Source organism: Carcharodon carcharias, chromosome 3 (assembly GCF_017639515.1).
Source record: "Carcharodon carcharias isolate sCarCar2 chromosome 3, sCarCar2.pri, whole genome shotgun sequence".
NCBI lineage: Eukaryota > Metazoa > Chordata > Chondrichthyes > Lamniformes > Lamnidae > Carcharodon > Carcharodon carcharias.
The window spans coordinates 12,405,387-12,429,505 of record NC_054469.1 but is presented as its reverse complement, the minus strand read 5'-3'; the positions used below and the strand labels follow the sequence as shown (position 1 = coordinate 12,429,505).

General features: G+C 44.0%; 1 protein-coding gene across 1 annotated transcript in view; it reads right to left on the bottom strand.

The window, feature by feature from the left end:
• LOC121276250 (myosin-7B-like) overlaps positions 1 to 24,119 on the bottom strand; it is a 212,810-nt gene that overhangs the window by 161,929 nt on the left and 26,762 nt on the right. Inside the window, exons 10-13 of the mRNA XM_041184454.1 lie at positions 21,001 to 21,104; positions 17,937 to 18,075; positions 15,050 to 15,168; positions 2,917 to 3,066 (exon numbers count right to left, since the gene is read on the bottom strand). Coding sequence (XP_041040388.1) covers positions 2,917 to 3,066; positions 15,050 to 15,168; positions 17,937 to 18,075; positions 21,001 to 21,104 — 512 coding nt within the window. The remainder of the gene's footprint in view (positions 1 to 2,916; positions 3,067 to 15,049; positions 15,169 to 17,936; positions 18,076 to 21,000; positions 21,105 to 24,119) is intronic.

Here is a 24,119-nt window from a genome sequence, read left to right as displayed (position 1 = left end):
ACTGGCCAATAGTTTTATGCTTTTTGTCTCCTCCCTTCTTGAACAGGGGCATCACATTAGCAGTTTTCCAATCTACTGGGACCCTCCTGGAATTCAGTGAGTTCTGGAATATTTCAACCAATGTCTCCACTATCTCTGCAGCCACTTCCTTTAAAACCCTTGGGTGCAGGCCATCAGGTCCTGGTGACTTGTCTGCCTTTAGTCCCATTAGTTTGTTAAATACTTTGTCCTTCGTAATAGAGACTGTCACAAGATCTTTCCTCCCATTAGCTCCTTGCTTATCTGATATCTTTGGGATGTTTATAGTGTCCTTCACCATGCAGACCGATGCAAAATATTGGTTTAAATTATCTGTCATTTCCCTGTTCCCCATTATCAATTCTCCAGTCACATCCTCCATTTTAGCTACTCTCTTTCTTTTTATATACCCGCAGAAGCTCTTGCCATTTGCTTCTATATTTCTTGCCAGTTTACTTTCATAATCAATTTTCTCCCTTTTTTTATAGCCATCCACTGCTGTTTCCTAAAAAATTCCCAATTTTCTGGCCTACCACTCGTTTTCGCTGCTTTATACGCCTTAGTTTTTGATTGAATTCTCTTCTTAACAACCTGTGTTAACCATAGGTGGTTCATCCTTCTCATCGAGTCCTTCTTTTTGACTGGGGTAAATTTTTGCTGAGCTTTATGAAATATTTGCTTAAATGTCTGCCATTGTTCATCCACTGACCTTCCCCTTAGTCTATTTTCCAAGCCCGCTTTAGGCAACTCTTCATACCTCTGTAATTGCACTTATTTAAGTTGAGGACACTGGTTTGAGGCCCGAGCTGCTCACCCTCAAACTGAATTTGAAATTCTACCACGTTGTGATCGCGACCCCCTAGAGGACCCATAACTACGAGATCTCTTGTTAATCCTGCCTCATTATACATTACTAGATCTAAAATAGCCTGTTCCCAGGTAGATTCTACAATGTATTGCCCTAAGAAACACTGATGCACTGTACAAATTTGTCTTCCTTGTTACCCCTACCCACCTGACCTGACTAGCCCCCACCACCCAACTCCCCCATGATACCCCTGCGACTGCCCCCACCCTGACCTGACTAGCCTCCGACCCACCTACCCACTTACCTCACCACCTACCCGCCCTATGCAGTCACTCAATTCATCCACTCATCCATTCCCAGTGGACATTTGAAATGACCTGATGGCAGCTAGTGCCCTCGCGCTGATTCTCTTTGCTGCTCTCTGTGAGGATTCCTACACTGACGGAGTTCTGCAGGATCCTCCATCAGAAATCGGGGTCTTTTCAATGGATGTAGATAAGTGGGTAGTTTCTGTCCAATCAGAATCGGACCACAGAGATTCTGACTCTGAACGGAAGCTTTGGGCTGATATTTGTATTAAACACATACTGGTGTTCAGGAAAAACTATATCTTTTACATGCAGTGGCTGATTCCGCTACTATCAGTTATATCTGTTTTGGTTGTGATTATAGTAAAAACTAATTTGCAATCCAACCTATTAAATTTCAGAGATAAAAACAAAAAACTGCGGATGCAAGACAAAAACAGAAACAGAAACACCTGGAAAAACTCAGCAGGTCTGGCAGCATCGGCGGAGAAGAGTACAGTTAACGTTTCGAGTCCTCATGACCCCAAGCAACCCCCCTCCAACCAATCCTATTCCCTTTCCCTATAAATCTACCTTCTGAACATGACTGGACCTTTAAACCTATCTGCTTTATGGCAGCGAATGCTGTAAAAAAAGGCGGGGGTGGTTTCCTTACCCCTGACTCTGCAGCCCTGGACTGAAGGCCTCAGGAGCACACTGCCCTGCACAGCTCTCGCCTGGCCTGAGTCGGAGTCGGGCGAAATGGGATCGGCTGGAATTCTAAGTCAGGAACTAGGAGGGGAATGGGAATCGGAGTCGGATTGCCAACCTACGGAAGTTCAGGCCCATTGTTTCCACAGATTAGTTTTGAGTTCAAGTGCAGGCCATTTCCTTTGATTCTACAGTTTGGGACAAGATGAACAATTTCTCATGGTCTAGGCCGCCTGTAACCTGAAAACAGCCATCAGATCACTTCTCAAATCTCCCAGCAGTGACAGCGTGCCCAACATTTAGAGGAAAGTTGAAGATTCATGAACTGTTCAGCCTGAGGGATAAATTGGGGGACACTTTCCCCGATTGTCACCTTGTCTGTGACACAAGGAATATCCATTCAGGGAAAAGGAGAGAAAAATAGGATGGACACCATAAGACCATAAGACATAGAGCAGAAATGAGGCCATTCAGCCCATCGAGTCTGCTCCGCCATTCAATCATGGCTGATAAGTTTCTCAACTCCATTCTCCCGCCTTCTCCCCGTAACCTTTGATCCCCTTACCAATTAAGAACCTATCTATCTCGGTCTTAAATACACTCAATGACCTGGCCTCCACAGCCTTCTGTGGTAATGAATTCCATAGATTCACCACTCTCTGGCTAAAGAAGTTTCTCCTCATCTCTGTTCTAAAAGGTCTTCCCTTTACTCTGAGGCTGTGTCCTCGGGTCCTAGTCTCTCCTACTAGTGGAAACATCTTCCCCACATCCACTCTATCCAGGCCTTTCAGTATTCTATAAGTTTCAATCAGATCCCCCCTCATCCTTCTAAACTCCATCGAGTATAGACCCAGAGTGCTCAAACATTCCTCATATGTTAAGCCTTTCATTTCTGGGATCATTCTCGTGAACCTCCTCTGGACCCTTGGCATGTCATAACATTCAAGGCTATGGGCCAAATGCTGGTAAATGGGATTAGGTAGGTAGGTCAGGTGTTTCTCACATGTCGGTGCTGACTCGATGGGCCAAAGGACCTCTTCTGCACTGTGTGATTCTGTGATTCTGTGAACACAAGGCTGACGTGAGGTTTACCTGAAAAATCTCGAAACCTGCGATGTCCAACACTCCGATAAAGAACTTGCTAGGCAGCTTCGTGTCCAGGGTCTTGTTTATCCGTATCACGAGCCATTGGAACATCCGGTCATAGGTGGCTTTTGCCAAAGCTCCAACGGCATAGAGGACCTGCCGGAAGTTAGAGAAAAATCCCAGTGTCTTTAAGGGAGCCAGAAATCCGTGGGGCTAATAAGCTGGTTTGAAAACCAACTTAGAGACAGGAGGCAAATTGTGATGATCAATGAGAAGAGCTCGATCTCAGGGCAATGGCTTGTAGGATAAAATGTGATATTTGCATATTGTAACCTGAACAACTAGATGGCCACATTGTTGTTAATCTGATCGAAGCTATTTGATAAAACCAAAACCAAGACACAGAGCTTTTCTTTATTGAGGGAGTTTATTGACTCGTTCAGTGTCACAGCTCTCCTCCCACACAACCCAGTGTCCCAGCCATCCCTATGTATATGTGCTCAAAGACAATTAATACCCATCACCTGTTTCTCTTAACAGTAACAATGAAATTGACAAGATGTTAACAGTTGTGGTGTTGCACTTGTATTGACTGGAATTTAATGCCCCCCTTTGAGATGGGTTTGGTGATGGGGATGCATTTAACTGGGCAAGAGGATAGCTGCCTTCCGGCCTCTGCCCCTATTAGGTCCAGGGCAGGAAGGTTCGTGGACAGCCCTCCCAACTCGCCACCAATTGAAGCCCTAAAGTGGGCAATTAAAGCCCACTTAAACTCCACGTCCCACCACCACTGGTCTTAACCCACCACCGGGCGCGGGAGTCTCCATGCTAGAAGCTTGAGATATTGAAACACGTAAGGTCCTTAGGGGTCTTGACAGGGTGAATGTGGAGAGGATGTTTCATCTTGTGGGAGAACCTAGAACCAGGGGTCACTGTTTAAAAATAAGGGGTCGCCCATTTAAGACAAAGATGAGGAGAAATTGTTTCTCTCAGGGCGCAGTGAGTCTTTGGAATTCTCTTCCTGAAAAGGTAGTGGAAGCAGAGTCTTTGAATATTTTGAAGGCAGAGCTAGATAGATTCTTGATAAGCAAGGGGGTGATAGGTTATCGAGGGGTAGGCAGGAGGTTACAGTCAGATCAGCCATGATCTTATAATAGCGGAGCAGGCTCGATGGGCTGAGTGGCCTATTCCTGCTCCTAATTTGTATGGTTGTATGTTCGTATGCAAATAGTAAAAGGGTGGTAAACAGAGGAGTAGGGCCGATTAGGGACTGAGAAGGGGATTTACACGGGGAGACGGGGGGGGGCGTGGCTGAAGTATTAAATGAACACTTTATATCTGTGTTTACCAAGGAAGAAGATGCTGCACAGAGCAGGGTGAAAGAGGATGTAACTCTGACATTAGATGGGTTTTAAATTGGTGAGGAGGAGTATTGAATGTATGTAAAGTTGATAAGGCGTGGGGCTGGATGAGATGTACCCAAGGCTAAGTGAAGGAAGTGAGAGTGGGAACTGCAGGAGCACTGGCCATAATTTTTCTGTCGTCCTTAGACTAGGGGGCGGAGCCAGAGGACTGGAGAATTGCAAACGTTGAAAAAAGGGATCAGCAACTAGAGGCCAGTCAGTTTCACTTCAGTGGTGGATGTCATAATAGCTGACTGTGGATGTGAACTCCAGTATTAGATACTACACGGCACTCTATACTAGATAGGGGGTCACCTGACCCAGGGGTCGAAGGTCAGATAGCACATGTTGGAGCCTGTCTTGATAGAGTTCAGAGGCTGCAGATACGTGTTCGTGCTAGGAAAATGTGTTATCAATAAAGTTAGCTCAGCTATAATGTCGACAGCCTGTGTGCATCATTAAAAAAAGAAACAAGACACAAGACTTGCTGTCAGAAGTAAAGTAAAAGCAACATTGCAGGTTCTGAAATCACTGCTAGGGTTCAGTTTGGAGGGCAACTTTGCTGGAAACTGGAGGAGGTTCTGGCAGTGACTCGAGCTTTACCTCACAGCGATGTACAGTGATAAAAAAGACCCTCAGGTACAGTCTTTCAACTTCCCCCATGTAGCAGGGGAAGAAGCCCTGCAAGTCTATAACACGCCCACATTTGAAAGTGATGAGAAACAAAATGATTTGAAAGAAATAATGGAAAAATTCAAAGCCTACAGCAGCCCTGGGAAGTACATTGCGTATGAAAGATATTGATTTTTAGGTGCACCCAAGGCAGTGACAACATTAGTCAGTGCACAACTGAGCTGAAAAAACGAGCTAAATCCTGTGAATTTGGAAAACTTGAAGAATCACTCAGCCAAGATAGAATAATCTGTGGGATCGCAAATGACTCTCTGAGAGAACAGCTTTTGAGAGAAGTTGATCTGACGCTGGAGAAAGCAATAAATATCTGCAGAGCAGCAGAGATAACGAAATGCCAGGTTAAACAGATGACGGAAGATGATAAGCCACACGCAGTCAAGCAGTTAGATGCACTTAAACAGAAACAGCGACAGGAAAGAACAAATAGACAGCCTGAAGGTAAAAAGAACAAAACTGCTATCAAAACATTTAAATGCAGCCAATGCAGAACAGACCATTTACCATGTAGCCGTCCAGCCTACAGAAAGCAGTGTAAGAACTGTGATAAACTAAATCACTTCACTAAGATGTGTAAATTGAAGAAAGTGCACACGATTGCAGATGGTGACAGACACTGAAACTGAACTTTTTGTTGCTGCAGTAACAACAAATTCCAAAGAAGACGAAAGGAAAGTTGATTTAAAAATTGCCAACATGATGGTGAATTCCAAGCTTGACACAGATACACAAGTGAATGTCACTCCCATCAGCCTGCAACGTAAGATAAGCAAAGAGAACCGGCTAACTAAAACAAAAGTGAAGCTGTCAACTTATACAGGTGATAAAAGTGCAGTAAAAGGCAAGTGCCCACTTAAAGTGAACCACAAAAAACAATCTCAAGCACTTCCATTCATAATGGTAAAAACGCTTCAAAACCCATTCTTGGAATCAAAGCTTGTGAAAATCTGAAGCTAATCAAGAGTATAATGACTGTCCCCACTGATGAAATCCTGAGTGAGTATAAAGATGTGTTCCAGGGGATTGGCTGCCTAAAAGGAGAACACACCATCAAGATTGACGAAACTGTGACACCCAAAATACACCCACCCAGGAAAATCCCAGTAATGCTGAGAGAGCGACTGAAAGCAGATTTGGAAAGAATGGACAAACTTCACATCATCAAGAAAAATGAAGAACCGACAAAGAGGGTTAATCTAATTGTCATTGTAGAAAAATCAGATGGGAATCTGAGAGTCTGTCTGGATCCCAGAGACAGGGGCCAGGCACTACAAAGAGAGCTTCACCAGCTGCCCACAGTAGAACAGATCACGTGTAAGCTCGCTGATGCTAAATACTATTCAGTCTTGGATGCGAGTTCAGGTTTCTGGCAGGTCAAGCTGGATGCACACATCTTCTGTCTCTGTATCGTCAACACATCATACGGGTGATACAGGATTTTACGTTTACTTTCAGAACAATGAAGCAGCAGTTTGAAGGGTTAGAGGGCGTGGAAACCTATATTGATGATGTGCTTATCTGGGGAGCCTCATGAGAAGAACAGGATCTCAGACTGAGACAGGTATTGGCCAGAGCTGGAGAAAGGGAACTTCAAGTTGAAGAAGAAAAAGTGAAAAATAGGTCTTCATGAAATCAAGTACTTGGGACATGTGCTAACTGGTGAGGGACTGAAGCCGGACCAGAGTAAAATTGAAGCAGTCATGAACATGCTAGCTCCCAGAATGTAAGTAAGACTTGGAGAGATTCTTTTGGGAATGGTGACCTATCTTGGGAATATGTCAGACCTGACAGAACCTCTCAGAGAACTTCTGCAAAATGATGTGGAATGGCACTGGGAACAAAGTCACCAGGAAGCTTTGACCAGTCTGAAGAGAACATTGACCCAGGCACCAGTGATAAAGTATTACAGTGTCGGTCAGCCGGTTAAGATCTCAGTGGATGCTTCAAAGTCTTGCCTGGGAGCTGCCCTCTTGCAAAATGAGGCATCAGTGGCAGACGCTTCAGAGGCAATGAGTGAAACACAGCAGCAGTGTGTCCAAACAGAGAAAGAAATGCTAGCAGTTTGTGTTTGGCCTGGACCAGTTTATCCACCAGTTCCACCAGTTTATCTATGGCAAAGATGTGGAGGTAGAGTCTGATCATAAGCCTTTGGAGGCTACAATTAAATAGCCCCTGAACGGTGCGCCACCAAGAATTCAAAGGTTACTAATGCATCTGCAGAAGTACCAGGTCAGAGTTAAATACAAACCGGACAAGGAAATGTACATCGCAGACACTCTGTTGTGCATACCTCCCCATCACAGAGGAAGAGGTTAAAGAAACAGAAGCACAGGTTCACATGCTGACAAAACACTTACCTGTGGCTGTAACCAAACTGGACGAGATCAGGGAAGTGACCAAGAACGAGGCCACCCTGAGAGAGCTGCAGCAGATTGTGTAAACTGGCCAGCCCACACACTGGAGCGGAACCCTTACTGCTGTACAAGAGAGCTGGAACTTTCCTGAGGAACTTCATGTAGCAAAAGGAATGCGTTTCAAGGGAGAAAAGATCATAATTCCTGCTACACTGAGGAAAGAAATGCTGCAGCACATCCATGTTTGTTTTTGTGACTGGATGCCTGTGTCCAGTGGGGTTCCACAGGGATCGGTGTTGGGTCCCTTGCTGTTTGTGGTGTATATAAACAATTTAGGCTTGAATATGGGAGGGTTGATCAGTAAATTCGCGGATGACATGAAAATCAGTAGGGTGGTAAATAGTAAGGAGGATAGCTTTAGATCACAGGAGGATATAGATGGGCTGGTCAGATGGGCTGATCAGTGGCAAATGGAATTTAATCCGGATAAGTGTGAGGTGATGCACTTGGGCAGGACAAACAAGGCACGGGAATACACGATGAATGGTAGGACCCTGGGAAATACCAAGGACCAGAGGGACCTTGGTGTGCATGTCCATCGGGGTCCCTTAAGGTAGCGGGACAGGTAGATAAGGTGGTTAAGAAGGCATATGGGATACTTGCCTTTATTAGCCAAGGCATAGAATTTAAGAGCAGGGAGGTTATGCTGGAACTGTATAAAATGCTGGTTAAGCCACAGCTAGAGTATTGCGTACAGTTCTGGAATCTGCATTATAGGAAGGATGTGATTGCACTAGAGAGAGTACAGAGGAGATTTACCAGGTTGTTGCCTGGGCTGGAGAGTTTTAGTTATGAGGAGATATTGGATAGGCTCGGGTTATTTTCCCTGGAGCAGAGGAGATTGAGGGGGGACATGATTGAGGTGTATAAAATTATGAGGGACATAGACAGGGTAGACAGGAAGGAACTTTTCCCCTTGGGGGAGGGATCAATAACCAGGGGGCATAGATTTAAAGTAAGAGGCAGGAGGTTTAGAGGGGATGTGAGGAAGAATTTTTTCACCCAGAGGGTGGCGGGAATCTGGAACTCATTGCCTGCAAGGTTGGTAGAGGCAGAAACCCTCATAACATTTAAGAAGTATTTGGAGGTGCACTTGCGATGCCATGATATACAAGGCTATGGGCCTAGTGCTGGGAAATGGGATTCGAATAGTTAGGTACTTGTTTGACCGGCGCAGACTCGACAGGCCGAAGGGCCTTTTTCTGTGCTGTAGACCTCTATGTATCTATGACTCTATGAAAGTCACCTCGGTATAGAAACATGCAGGACTAGAGCTCGAGATGTAATGTATTGGCCTGGAATGGGAGCACAAATTGGGGAAATGGTGAATGCGTGTGCAGTGTGCCAGAAGTACAGTAAATCACGACAAAAAGAATCATTTTAACCACACAGTGTTCTAGAGAGGCCCTGGCAGAAAATTGGAGTGGACTTGTTCACCTTTGACAACAGTGAGTACCGAAGAGCAGCAGATTCTTGCTCAATGTTTTTTTCAGTCTGTGCTGCTGAGAAATGATAGGAAGAGCATCACTGTAATAAATCATTTAAAGTCAATTTTGGCTCGCCACAGCATAGCTGAAGTGCTCATCCCAGATAACAGTCCAAACTGAGTTTTGCAAAATTGCGCAGGACTGGGAGTTTTGCCAAACTACATCAAGTCCCAAATATCCACAACCCAATGGAATGGTGGATCGTACTGTGCAGACCTTAAAACACCTGTTGAAGAAGGTCAAAGGCAGACGGAAGAGACCCCTACCTGGTTCTAAGATAAAAGCAAAATACTGCGGATGCTGGAAATCTGAAACAAAAACAAAAATAGCCGGAAAAACTCAGCAGGTCTGACAGCATCTGTGGAGAGGAAGGCAGAATTAATGTTTTGAGTCTGTATGACTCTAGTCTCGAAACATTAACTCTGTCTTCCTCTCCACAGGTGCCATCAGACCTGCTGAGTTTTTCCAGCTATTTTTGTTTCTGGCTCTCGTGGATTTCAGGAATACTCCATTCGAGGGTATTGGATCATCTCCAGCACAGCTCCAGATGGGGAGAAGACTAAGAACTAGGCTTCCAATTGTGGCCCCGACTGTTATTTCCATAGCCGGTGAACTACAGCGTGCTGGACCTGCTCAAATTGAGACAGCACAAGCAGAAACAGTACTTTGATCAAGGCACCCGGCCAAGGCCTGACCTGAACATGGGAGAGACAGTGAGGGCTCAGCATGAAGGGATCTGGAATCCTGCTGTTGCCACAGGAGAACCAAGTTCTTACATAGTGCAGACCCCAAACGGACAACAGTACAGGAGAAAACGGAAATTCTTAGGGAAGACTGATGAAACGCAAGCCTGCTCAGAACCAGAAAGTGTAGGTGAAGATCAAAAACCAATATGTACCAGTGAAGCAACAGACAAAGCCTGAGAGTCCTGAAAACTATCCACGGGGTGATAGTAACACAGAGCTGGAGAAGGCCCCTTGTCCTTCAAAACCATCTCTGTCACCATTCAGAACATCCAGTGGAAGAATTGTGAAATGAAACCATAGAGATACAGGGATGAGTAAAAGACAAAACAGACTGATCAAAACAGAGTGAGAAAGAATAGATAAAAGACTTTGCGTACTTGAGTTGTATGCAAGTTTTTTATTAAAAAAGGGAAATGTCATGATAATAGCTGATTGTGGTTGTGGACTCCAGTATTAGATAATCTGTACTATTTACACCTGATCTGGGACTGAATGTCAGAGAGCATGTCTTGGAGCCTGTCTTCTTGATAGCGTTCAGACACTGCAGATATGTGTTCATGTTAGGAAAATGAGCTATCAATAAAGCTAGCTCAGCTACAATGTGCATCATTAAAAAAAGAAACAAGGAACAAGATAGTGGAGATACTTCTACAAACTATAATCTGGGACAGAATTAATAATCACTTGGGCAAATGCAGGTTAATTAAGGGGAGCCAGCATGGATTTCTTAAGGGAAAATCATGTTTAACTAACTTGCTGGAGCTTTTTGAAGAAGTAACTGAGAGGATTGATGAGGGTAACGCTGGTGATGTGGTGTACATGGACTTCCAAAAGGCATTTGATACAGTGCCACACAACGTGAGAAAATGGAATAAAAGTGGCATTAGCAATATGGATACAAAATTGGCTGAGTGATATGGAATCAGAATCCCCTCCAACTGGACTTTGTGAAATATGAAAAACCCCCAATAAAACTGGACACAAATACTGTAAATAAAACCTCAACACAAAACACACAGAGGCAGATTACGCGATGGACGATCAACCTGGCTCCGAACCTACAATTCTCACCAGAAGGACCAGCCGCGAGGGAGGATTGTAAATTATCAGCTAAATCCGAGGAGTATCAGGGCTGAGGTCTTAAAGCAACTTAAAGTGTAACAACCAAATCCTGGTGGGGGGAGGGTTTGAGTTTGAATTGAGGAAGGTTTGGGACAGAAATGTATGGTTTTGCCTGAGAGTTTTCAGTAAAGGTTTTCTAATAAGTCGTGGTGACTTTGTGTGTTTGGGTGGGAGCCGAGGTTAAATTATGGAGGGATTTAAATCAGACTAACCAACTGAGGTGTTGTGTGGTGTCATTTAAACTAGTTTAGAGGTCTTTGTATTAAGGGGGTTAGGAGAGTATTTTAAATAAACAACAAGTTTGTGGTTGAGCCAAACCCTGTGTCTGTGCAATTTTGTCCTTTATAAGAATCCTAGAGTCAAGAATCTTCCATAAGGGGGAAACGGGAGCGTGAGCCTCTTACAGCAACAAGAAAATCCGAATAGTGGTTAATGGATGTTTTTCAGACTGGAGGAAGGTTTATAGTGGAGTTTCCCAGGGGTCAGTGTTGGGGCCCTTGCTCTTTCATATATATATTAAATGACCTAGTCCTTGGTGTGCAGGGCACAATTTCAAAATTTGCGGAATATACAAAACTCGGAAGGATTGTGAACGGTGAAGAGGATAGTGTAGAACTTCAAAGGACATAGACAAGTTGGTGGAATGGGTGGAGAGCTGGCAGATTAAGTTCAATGTGGAGAAACGTGAAGTGATTCAGTTGGTAGGGAGAACATGGAGAGACAATGTAAAATAAAGGGTACAACTCTAAAAGTGCGGGAGCAGAGGGCCTGGGTGCATATATGCATAAATTATTGAAGGTGGCAGGACAGGTTGAGAGAGTAGTTAATAAAGCATACAGTAACCTGGGCTTTATTAATAGGGGCATAGAGTACAAGAGCAAGGAGGTTATGTTGAACTTGTATAAGTCACTAGTTTGGCATCAGCTGGAGTATTGTGTCCAGTTCTGGGTGCCACACTTTGGAAAGATGTAAAGGCATTGGAGAGAGTGTAGAAAAGATTCATGAGAACAGCTCCTGGGATGAGGAACTTCAGTTACGAAGAGAGATTGGAGAAGTTAGGGCTATTTTCCTTGGAGAGGAGAAGGCTAAAGGGAGATCTGAGAGAGGTATTCAAAATCATGAGGCATCTGGACAGGGTAGATAGGGAGAAACTGTTCCTACTTGTGAAATGATCGAGAATGAGAGGATGCAGATTCAAAGCAATTAGTAAAAGAAGCAAAGGTGTTAAGATAGAAAGCTGTCCCACACAGCAAGTGGTTAGGGTCCGGAATGCATTGCCTGACAATGTGGTGGGGACAGGGCTAACTAAAGCATTGAAAAGGGAATTAGACTGCTATCTGAAAAGGAAGAATGTACAGGGTTGTGGGGAGAAGGCAAGGAAATGGTACTAGGTAAGTTGCTCATTCAGAGAGCGGGTGCAGACATGACAGGCAAAATGGCCTCATTCTACTCTGTAACAATTCTGTAATTCCATGCAAATATTGGTCCCTATTGGTCCCAGGGACAAGAGAAACTATCATAGGGAATGAAGAAATGGCAGGGATAATGAATAACTATTCAGTGTCTATCTTCACTGTAGAACACACAAATTACACGCTGGAAAAAAATTATCAGAGAAACTTAAGGGACTAATAGCTGACAAATTCGCTGGACCTGATAGCTTACATCCGAGGGAGATAAAAGTGATAATTGTGGAAATAATGGATGGCTTCTGATTGTCCAAAATTCCTTAGATTTTACAGGGGTCCCAGCACATCCAAGAAATGAGGGAGAGAGAAAACAGAAGATTACAGTTGACATCGGTCATTGGAAAACGCTGGAATCTACTCTTAACAAAGTCTTAACAATGCACTTAGAATCAGAGAGAGTCAATGTGATTTTATGAAAGGAAAATTATGTTTGACAAACTTATTAGAGTTTTTTGAGCATTTAGCTAATAGAGTAAATGAAGGGGAGCCAGTAGATGTGGTGTGCTTGGATTTCCAAAAGGCATTCAATAAGGTACCATCCCAAACGTTAATCACAAGATAAGAGTGCATGGATTTGTGGGTAATATATTAGAATGGATGGAGGATTAGTTAATGAACAGGAAGCAGAGAGTGGGGATAAATGGGGCACTCTCATGTTCGAAGATTGTAACCACTGGAGTGGCGCAAGGATCAGTGCTGGGGCCTCAGCTACTAACAATCTATACTACTTATAATCTACTCAGCTACTTACAATCTATACTAATGACCTAGACAAAGAACCCAGGAGCTATGTATCCAAGTTTGCTAATGATAAAAAGCTGGGTGTGAATGCAAGCTGTGAGGGGGAAAGAAGTATAGACAGGGTAAGTGAGTGGACAGTAGGTGGCAGGTGGAGTATAATATGGGGAAGTGTAAGGTTATTCACTGTGGTAGTTAGAATAGAAAGACAACATTTTTTAAAACAACGTGAAACTTGTAAATGTTGATGTTCAGAGAGACTTGGGTGCATTTGCACAAGGAACACTGAAAGTTAGCATGCCAGCACCTCAAACAATTGGGAAGGCAAATGACATGTTGGCCTTTATTGCAAGTGGATTGGAGTACAAGGATAAAGAAGTCTCACTACAGTTGTACAGGACTTAAGTGAGATCACAGCCGGGGGACCATGCAAAGATGTAGTCTTCATATTTAAAAAATAAGAGGCAGTCCAGTGAAGTTTCACTAGATTGGTTCCTGGGCTGAGAGTGTGAATAACTGAGTTTAAACTTTCCAAAGTTTAGAAGAATGGGAGATGATCTAATTGAAACAAATAAGATTATGAAGGGGCTGTTACAGGATAGACACAGAATGATTGTTTCCCCTGGCTGGGGAATCTAGGATATGGCGGTGTAGCCAAAGAATAGGGGGCCCAATTATTTAGGACTGAGATAAGGAGAAATTTCTTCACTCAAAGGCTTGTGGATCTTTGGAATTCTCTATCCCCGAGGGTTGTGGATGCTCCATCATTGACTACCTTTAAGTCTGGGATAGACAGATGTTTGGTCTCTCAGGAAATTAAGGGATATGGGGAGTGGGCGGGAAAGTGAAATTAAGGCAGAAGATCAGCCATAATGAATGGTGAGGCAGGTTCCACAGGCCGTGTGGTCTACTCCTGCACTTCCTTAGGTTCTTATATAAAAGTTCCCAATTTGAAGAACAACAGAGAAGTTCTTCTTGGTTTCCCGACTAATCAACATCACTAAAAACAGATTATCCGGTCATTATCTCATTGCTGTGGGATCTTCCCCACCTGATTTTCATCAGGAAGCCAAAATCAATCTAATTTATTGTATGTCCCATTAACCGGTAAACGTAATGTTCAATGTTAAATTTTACCCAGCATTTGTGCGTATGATGGCACAGCCTAAGTCATTCTCTGAATTTGCTGCTGTTGAATCCTTGACCATAGAACCAGGTTCTGTGTTGGTTAGCATTTCTTCACCCTGTAGGTTGTGCAGGCACAATGCGGATCCGTTGAGGGAGGAGGTGCGTAATAATGGTAACATCACTTCACTAGTAACCCAGGCTAATGTTCTGGGGGTTTGTGTTCAGATCTCACAATGGCAGCTGGTTATGTAAAATTAATGAAAAAAAAATCTGGAATTGAAAACTATCGTCAGCATTGGTGGCCATGAAACTATCATTGATTGTTGTAAAAACCCACATGGTTGACTAGTGCCCTTTAGGGAAGGAAATCTGCCTTCCTTATCCAGCGATGGTGAAGGATCAGTGACATATTTCCAAGTCAGGATGGTGAGTGACTTGGAGGGGAACTTCCAGGTGGTGGTGTTCCCATGTGTCTGCTGCCCTTGTCCTTCTAGATGTTGACATCTCAGTTTTGGAAGTTGCTGTCTTGGTGAATTCCTGCAGTGTATCTTGTAGATGGTACTCACTGCTGCTACTGTGCGTTAGTAGTAGTAGAGGTTGCAGATTTGGGATCTTATAAGCAGGTTAGGAGCTGAGCGAGTGGAACATAGCCATTCCTTGGATTTTTTTGCTACATGTGACTCCTGATCCAGACAATATAGTTGCCTCTTGGCTGCCCTCAGAAATGGCCAAGCAAGCCACTCAGTTCAAGAGCAATTAAGGATGGGCAACGAACGTTGGCTTTGCCAGTGACGCCCACATCCCATGAAAGAATATACCTGTAACCTTGTACTGTGCACACATGTCCATTTTACCTGTGACCAGTTGTTTTATAGTGAGACTGTATCCATTGTACATGCAGTGCACCTCGTCACCAGTAAGTCGAGTTTCACCACCACGTACCTGCCCAACGTTCTGATCTTTAGTCACACATTCACTGCCGATCTTCACTTGGGGATGCAGTAGGCTGGTGATGAGATCTGTTGAGCGGACTCCCAGTAAGCAGGCCGCTTTATCAGCACCTTTCACAAAAGATGGGATGACAGTGAATATTTGTGTAGGATTTCTTGGGAATACTAATTATCACAATGAATAAGGAAACCTATTTAAAGGTCAGTTTCATGGTAGCTTTATCCCTAATCCCAGAAGTGTGGACCATGAGTCAATGGTGACAGGCTGCTGACCCACCCATGGACCATTCTCTCTACACCGCACTGAATCAGTTTCTTTCAATTCATTCACAGAATGTGGGCATCGCTGGCAAGTCCAACAGTTGTTGGCCATCCCCAAATGCCCGTGCAAAGGTGGTGGTGAGCTGCCTTCTTGAACCACTTCAGTCCCTGTGGCGTAGGGACATCCATAGAGCTCTGAGGGAGGGGGTTCCAAGGTTTTGACCCGGTGACAGCGAAGGAACGGCGATATATTTCCAAGTCAGGATGGTGTGCGGCTTGGAAGACAACTTCCAGCTAACGGCTTTCCCATCCATCTGCTGCCCTTATCCTTCTATGTGTTGACATCACGTGTTTGGAAGGTGCTGTCTGAGGAAGCTTGGTGAGTTTCTGTAGTGCATCTTGTAGATGGTACACACCACTGCCACTGTGCTTGAGTGGCCATAGAGGTTGCGGATGTGGAATCTTGTAAGCAGATTAGGAGCTGTGCGAGTGGCACATCGTCACTCCTTGGATTCTTTAGCTGTCTCCAAGATTAGAAACTCTTGGCCTTTGCTTGGTCCAATGCTTTAGCTAAGGTCATGACCACTGGGGAAAATCATGAGTCCAGCCATTTCAAGCTCTATGAGGGTCATTCTGATAGGCCTGCTGAATTAGATACATTGAGGGGGGGGGACAGAGAATAAGTCAGGCTGTATATTTCACTTTATTTACAAAGTTAAAGTTTTACTAAATTCAGGAAATTTATAGCAAGTGTTTTACAGTGACAGGCTTGCCTCAGTGGGGTGCATTCTTGCCTCTGAATCAGATGGTTATGTGTTCAAGTCCAACTCCAGGCCCTAGTACATAAACCAGTCTGACACTCCAGTGCAGAACTGAAGGAGTGCTGCACTGTCTGAGATGCTGTCTTTCACATGCTTCAGGTCATATAGGTAAGCAAGCTTACAGTGTTTTACTGAGTCACACTGACCAGGAAGGCCCTAGTCAGACAGGGGCAATGGGTGAGAAATTGGCCCATATCAGCCTGAATTCTGGCACCAAATGATTGTTCAGTGGATAGATTTTGGGGCTTGGGTTCCTGTGCCAGATCACCCCAGAATTCACCAAGCAACTTCCATACAACATGGTTGCCCACCTGAAGTAAGTATAAAACCTTTGAAAACGTTAACCAGTGGTATAATCAAGGGGGTCGGGGAGTTTATATATAGAATATGGATACTCGCAAGTGACTTACGGAATGGAATCTAATCGAGGGGCTCATGGGTTTTATATATAGAATGAAAAATACCCAGGAGTGAGTTACAGACTGGAATCTAATTGAGGGGTTCAGGTGGTTTATCTATAGAATAATGGATTCCTGGGAGTGAGTTACAGACTGGAATCTAATCGAGGGGTTCATGGATTTTATACATAGAATAAAAAATACCCAGGAGTGAGTTACAGACTGGAATCTAATCGAGGGGTTCGGGGAGTTTATATATAGAATAACAGATACCTGGGAATGAGTTACAGACTGGAATCTAATTGAGGCGTTCGGGTGGTTTATATAAAGAATAACAGATACCCGGGAGTGAGTTACAGACTGGAATCTAATCGAGGGGTTCAGGGGGTTTAAAGATAGAATAATAGATACCGGGAGTGAGTTACAGACTGGAATTTAATCAAGGGGTTTGGGGGGGTTTATATATAGAATAACAGATCCCCAGGAATGAGTTATAGACTGGCATCTAATCGAGGCATTTGGGGGGTTTAAATATAGAATAACAGATACCCGGGAGTGAGTTACAGGCTGGAATCTAACCGAGGGGTTCGGGGGGTTTATATGTAGAATAACAGATACCCAGAAGTGAATTACAGACTGGAATCTAATCAAGGGGTTCGGGGTGGTTTATATATAGAGTAATAGATACCCGGGAGTGAGTTACAGACTGGAATCTAATCAGCTGAGATTGAAGTTTGTCTCATCTTAAAATGTTGAAAGTAGAATTGGACCATTCAGGGGTGAAATCGGGAAGCACCTTCTCACACAAGGGGTGGTAAAAATCTAGAACTATTCCACCCCCACCATTCCACAAAAAGATGTGTTTTGCTGAGACAACTGGAACTTTTCAGGATTTTAATATCTAAGTTTCTGTTGACTATGGTTATGTGCAGCTAAGGCAGATTTGTGGTATAGATCAGCCATGATCAATTTGAATGGTGCAACAGATTCAAGGGGCTGAATAGCTCACTCCTGTTCCTGTATCCCTCATTTCCCGTTGACGCCAGGATGTTCCTGTATTCCTCCACTTCAACGATTTATTCAGGATTGTTATTTGTGGCAGGCAGGGAACTTCCGTTAAAACTCATCTCTTGATGGTTAAGGAGTTGAATTTTATCAGTTTCCCGCTTGTGGCAGCTTCTGGTCTGTGTTCTCTTCAGTCAAAGTTGTTTAGTTAGGGGTGCTACTCGTGTGACAGGACCCCCGCAGCGATGACAAGAAGACTGACCCAAGCACTCTGATCATTCTAACCATGTAGATCAGAGCAGCCATACGAGCTGGAGAAGGTTTTGAAAACAGGAGGCCTCCCATCAAGCCTGTCTGTTGGGTGATCAGTATCGGGGTAATATCGCCCACTCACTTTCTGTTCCGTCTATTTCAGCTTGCTCCTCTCGGGTCTTCTGCTTGAATTTCATGTTCCCGAAATGCATGATCACCCCCACCATTTTGTAGCAGTTGTATTTCTCTTCCGTAGTAAAGCCCAAGATGTCCATAGCATGCTAATAAACAAAAAAACAAAGGTTAATTGACGACGGGTTTCTATTTTGCCTTTAACCTTTTAGTTCAGTGTTTCTCAAACTGGCTTCTTGGGCGCCTGAAGAGACTTTCCAGTGGGTCAGCGGGACGGTTGAGTAGTGTGCGAGTGAGTGGCGGCCAGGGGGAGGAACAACACGGAACACAGTGCAGACTGATACCCAAAGGGCAGCGCACTAATTATTAAGAACGACATTCCACTTAAATTCAAAGCACTGAAATAACAGTGTACCCAGGTATTATGAGCATTACGTGCTATTATAATTTAGATAGGGACTCTGTGATTACTAATCCATTTGAAAAGCGGCCCTTCAAACAAGAAGGTTTGAGATCCTTCTGAGCGAATTTATACTTTATTGAGTGTGCAGGGTGATAGATGGGAATATTTCTCTTTTTACCCTCTGTTTTGATCCATGGCCAGACCCCAAATTGTTGGTGAGATCCGGTTAGGGACTAATAACTGACGCTCAAGTGTTCTCATCAGTTCTCGTTTTGCAATGACAAACTTATCTTTCGTGTGTGAACATTGTTTCTCCGCACTAATCAGATTTCCTTGCAATTGCTCGTTATCTTCTCATACAAGCTTCTCATGATTGGCCACAGTAATGTTTTAAGGAGTTTCGCAGTATGATCAAGCATCTGCTGCAATGCAATTGTCACCACATTACTGTCTATGCCAGCCAAATCATTACCCAATATAAAATCTACCCCTTCCATAGGTAAACTAGGAAAAATTCCCACTGTAACAACTCTGTTTACTAAGTCACTTTGTTAATTGACCTTACACAAGGGAAAAGATTCATAAATCCCATTAATCATTAATGCTATTAATGCTTTTTCCTTCATCAGCCCATCTGGAAATCAAACTATATCATCAGCCACCATCAATGTTTGACTGATCTGCCCCAGGGTCTCTCAAAATGTTAACTTGTTTGGTTGGAGAAGTAAAGAGAACACTTCTCCATTCGAAACAAAAACTCTAAAACTTCCAGTAACCTGACTCACTTTAGAAGTATTTAAGGAAGCATCACCTTGACTATCTCCTGTCATATCCCCTTTTCTAGTAGGTTCTAAGGGACCATGTTTCACTTGTACCACTGTTATTGTTTTAATATCTATTTCCTTTTCTGGTACAGCCTTTTCTAAAGACTCCTTAAGAGTTCTCATTACTGCTACAGACTTACCGTTCAGCTTCCAACAATGGGCTTTGAGATGCCCAGTCTTACAGCAATAAAAGCACACTGGTTTCTTTACATCATTTTTACCTTCTACACTATCACTTTTCCAGATTGGAACATCGTCTGCCTTTGACACGAAGCTAGAATCTGTTCCTCTAGACTTCCTGCAGGTTTACAGATGGAGATCAGTTGTCCCCAAGCTGTCTATGTGAGATATCATACCCATCTGCCAAAACTGCTGCTTCCTGTACCTTAGAAAGCCATTGGTCTTCCAGATGTGACCAGCTATTGAGGTGCTGTTTTGAAATTCTTCTATTATTATTATTAGCTCCCTCATATTCTCAAAATTTTGTTCTAACTTCAGGGATCAAAACCACTGGTTCCATAACATTTCCTTCTCTCTAGCAAATTCTATAAACATTTAATTTGGTATTTCCTTTAAAGCCCGAAAGTTCATCTGATAAGCTTCAGGGACAAGCTCATAAGCATTAAGTACAGCAATTTTAACTACCTCACAATCTGAAGATTGTTCTTCCAAAAGGCTAGAATATATATCCACAGCCTTCCCGACCAAAACACTTTGCAAAAGTAGAGTCCATGGTTCCTTTGGGAACTTTAGCTTGGTAGCCATCTTTTCAAACGAGACAAAATATCTCTCAACACTGTCTTCTGTCAATTTAGGCAACAGATGAAGACTTTAAGTCATATCAAAGCTCGGAGTGGGACTCGATTCCTCATCTGAGCTCATACCCTAAGCTTTTCCCTAGCCAGTTTATGATGTTTGATTTCTTTCTCTCTTTGAAACTCCAGCTCAAGCTTTTGCATTTCAATTTCTTTTGTTCTTTCTTTTTCTTCCAATTCCAGTTTTCTTTTCCTTTTCTATCTCAAGCTGCTTCATCTGCAACTGACTTCTAGCTAACTCCACCGAATTGCTATCAGGATTCACTTTTTTCTCCTTCCAATCCCAGATGCTGTACCATTACCTCCATCATTTCTGCTTCCTGAGTCCCTATTTTAACTCTAACTTTAGGAGCTATGAAATCAATCGATTGCTGTTATGTATAAACATGTGAAACGTGATTAGCAGGAAAAAGTCCAAACCTCCCCCCCCCCCCACCCCCTCCCCCCACCACCACCCCCCCATCCCCCCACCACCGCCCCTCACGATGGCTGGGGCACCTAATAGATACTTCCTAATCTGCAGACATGTCATACTCAGGATGGGGGCAACATCACATTTATTACTGTTCTCCTGTTGCCCTGGGAAGGTACTGTGGGCAACTCCAGAGGACAATAGAAGTCAATTAGATTGTATGGATGTTTACCTCACAGTTCCTCAAGGTTACTAAGGCTTTATCACTTTAAAATCGCTATCTGAAAAGAGAGAATGTGCATGGTTATGGGGTTAAGGCAGGGGAGTGGTACTAGGTCTTTCAGGGAGCCAGTGCAGACCAGATGGGCTGAATGGCTTCCTTCTGCACTGGTGCAGGCTAGATAGGCTGAATGGCCTCCTTTTGAACTGTAAATATTCTATGATTCTGTGAATATATATATACAAATACAACAAAATGACAAAATGATGCAAGATCCCGATCAGTTATGTAGAACTTATACCGTGGATTTTAACTGTCGTGGAGGCTCTCTCACATCAGGGTCACTTTGATAGAGGAAAGAAAAAATGAGGGATGTAAAATCAGAGCAGATCATACTTACATCAGTCGCCATTAACTCGGCACCATCGTCCAGTCTGTCCACTGTGATTACACCTTGAGAACAGCAGTGATAGTCCAGGGGTTTGGTGGAGACCATCAGGATGTCTGGAACAGAAAGGTGGAATGAGTTTGATTCTTGCCTTTATTTTGCTGATGGATGGTAATCATTCCTGGTTTGTTTTAGATACTTTTGATTTGTGCTGGGATCTGTTCTTGCCGAGTGGACGGTTCAGGAACTCTGCATTTGATGCAGTAACACAGACCTGCAAACCCGGGCACATTTTTTAAAAATTCATTCACAGGATGTGGGCTTCGCTGGCTGGGCCAGCATTTATTACCCATCCCTAATTGCTTTAGCGACTGGAAGCCAGTGTTCAGTAGCATACCACAGGGATCTGTGCTGGGTCCCCTATTATTCGTCATATATATAAATGACATAGATGACTATGTGGAGGCTAGGATTAGTAAGTTTGCGGATGACACAAAGATTGGTCGGGTGGTTAACAATGAGGTTGAGTGTCTTGGGCTACAGGAAGATATAGACAGGATGGTCAAATGGGTAGATAAGTGGCAGATGGAATTTAACCCTGAAAAGTGTGAGGTGATACCCTCTGGAAGGAGTAATTTGACAAGAAAGTATTCAATGAACAGCATGACACTAGGAAGTTCTGAGGAACAAAGGGACCTTAGTGTGTGTGTCCATAGATCTCTGAAGGCGGAGGGGCATGTTTGTGGGGTGACGATAAAGGCATATGGGACACTTGCCTTTATCAATCGAGGCATAGATTACAAAAGTAGGGAGGTCATGTTGGAGTTGTATAGAACCTTGGTGAGGCCACAGCTGGAGTACTGTGCACAGTTCTGGTTGTCACATTATAGTAAGGATGTGATTGCACTGGAGGGGGTGCAGAGGAGATTCACCAGGCTGTTGCCTGGGATGAAACATTTAAGTTATGAAGAGAGGTTGGATAGACTTGGGTTGTTTTCATTGGAGCAGAGAAGACTGAGGGGCGACCTGATCGAGGTGTACAAGATTATGAGGGTCATGGACAGGGTGGATAGAGAGCAGGTGTTCCCCTTAGTTGAAGGGTCAGTCACGAGGGGACACAAGTTCAAGGAGGTTTAAGGGGGATGTGAGGAAAAGCTTTTTTACCCAGAGGGTGGTGACGGTCTGAAATGCACTGCCTGGGGGGTGGAGGAGGTGGGTTGCCTCACATTCTTTAAAAAGTACATAACATTCAAGGCTATGGGCCAAGTGCTGGTAAATGGGATTAGGTGGGTAGGTCAGGTGTTTCTCACGTGTTGTGCAGAACCGATAGGCCGAAGGGCCTCTTCTATACTGTGATTCTGTGAATTTCCCTTGAGAAGGTGGTGGTGAGCTGCCTTCTTGAACCCCTGCAGTCCATGTGGTGTAGGTATACCCACAGTGCTGTTAGGGAGGGAGTTCCAGGATTTTGACCCAGCGACAGTGAAGGAACGGCGATATATTTCCAAGTCAGGATGGTGAGTGACTTGAAGGGGAACTTCCAGGTGGTGTTGTTCCCATCTATCTGCTGCCCTTGTCTTTCTAGATGTTAATGGTCATGGGTTTGGAAGGTGCTGTCTAAGGAGCTTTGGTGAATTACTGCAGTGCATCATATAGATGGTACACACTGCTGTTACTGTGCGTCGGTGTGGAGGGAATGAATGTTTGTGGATATGGTGCCAATCAAGTGGGCTGCTTTGTCCTAGATGGTGTCAAGTTTCTTGAATATTCCATCACACTTCTGACTTGAGCCTTGTAGTAGGTAGACAGGCAGTGGGGAGTCAGGAGGTGAGTAATTCATGCAGGATTCCTAGCCTCTGACCTGTTCTTGTAGCCACAGTATTTATGTGGCTAGTCCAGTTCAGTTTCTGGTCAATGGTAACCCCCAGGATGTTGATAGTGGGGGATTCAGTGATGGTAATGCCATTGAACTTCAAGGGGCAATGGTTGGATTCTCTCTTGTTGGAGATGAACATTGCCTGACATTTGTGTGGCACAAATGTTACTTGCCACTTGTCAGCCCAAGCTTGGGTATTCTCCAGGTTTTGCTGCAATTGGACATGGACTGCTTCAGTATCTGAGGGGTTGTGAATGGTGCTGAACATTGTGCAATCATCAGCGAACATCCCCACTTCTCACCTTATGATGGAAGGAAGGTCATTGATGAAGCAGCTGAAGATGGTTGGGCCGAGGACACTACCCTGAGGAACTCCTGCAGTCATGTCCTTGAGCTGAGATGATTAACCTCCAATATCCACAACCACCTTCCTTTGTGTTTGGTATGACTCCAACCAGTGGAGAGTTTTCCCCCTGATTCCCATTGACGCCAGTTTTGCTAGGGCTCCTTGATGTCACACTCAGTCAAATGCTGCCTTGATGTCAAGGTCAGTCACTCTCACCTCACCTCGGGAGTTTAGCTCTTTTATCCATGTTTGAACCAAGGCTGTAATGAGGTCAGGAGCTGAGTGGCCCTGGCAGAACCCAAACTGGGTGTCAGTGAACAGGTTATTGCGAAGCAAGTGCTGCTCGATGATGACCCCTTCCATTACTTTACTGATGATCGAGAGTAGAATGATGGGGCAATAATTGACCAGGTTGGATTTGTCCTGCTTTTTGTGTACAGCACATACCTGGGCAATTTTTCACATAGCCGGGTAGATGCCAGTGTTGTAGCTGTACTGGAACAGCTTGGCTAGGGGTGCTTCAAGTTCTGGAGCACAAGTCTTCAGTACTATTGCCAGAATATTGTCAGGGCCCTTAGCCTTTGCAGTATCCAATGCTTGTGGGATTGCTTAGGTCTGTCTATCACTTGCTGCTTATGCTGGTTGGTACACAAATAGTCCAGTGTTATAGCTTTACCAGGTTGACACCTCATTTTTAGGTATGCCTGGTGCTGCTCCTAACATGCCCTCCTGCACTCTTCATTGAACCAGGATCAATGCCCTGGCTTGATGGTAATGGTAGAGTGGGGGATATGCTGGACAGTGAGGTTACAGCTTGTGATCAAGTACAATTCTGCTGCTGCTGATGGCCCACAGCACCTCAGGGATGCCCAGTCTTGAGTTGCTACATCTGTTTGAAATCTATCCCACTTA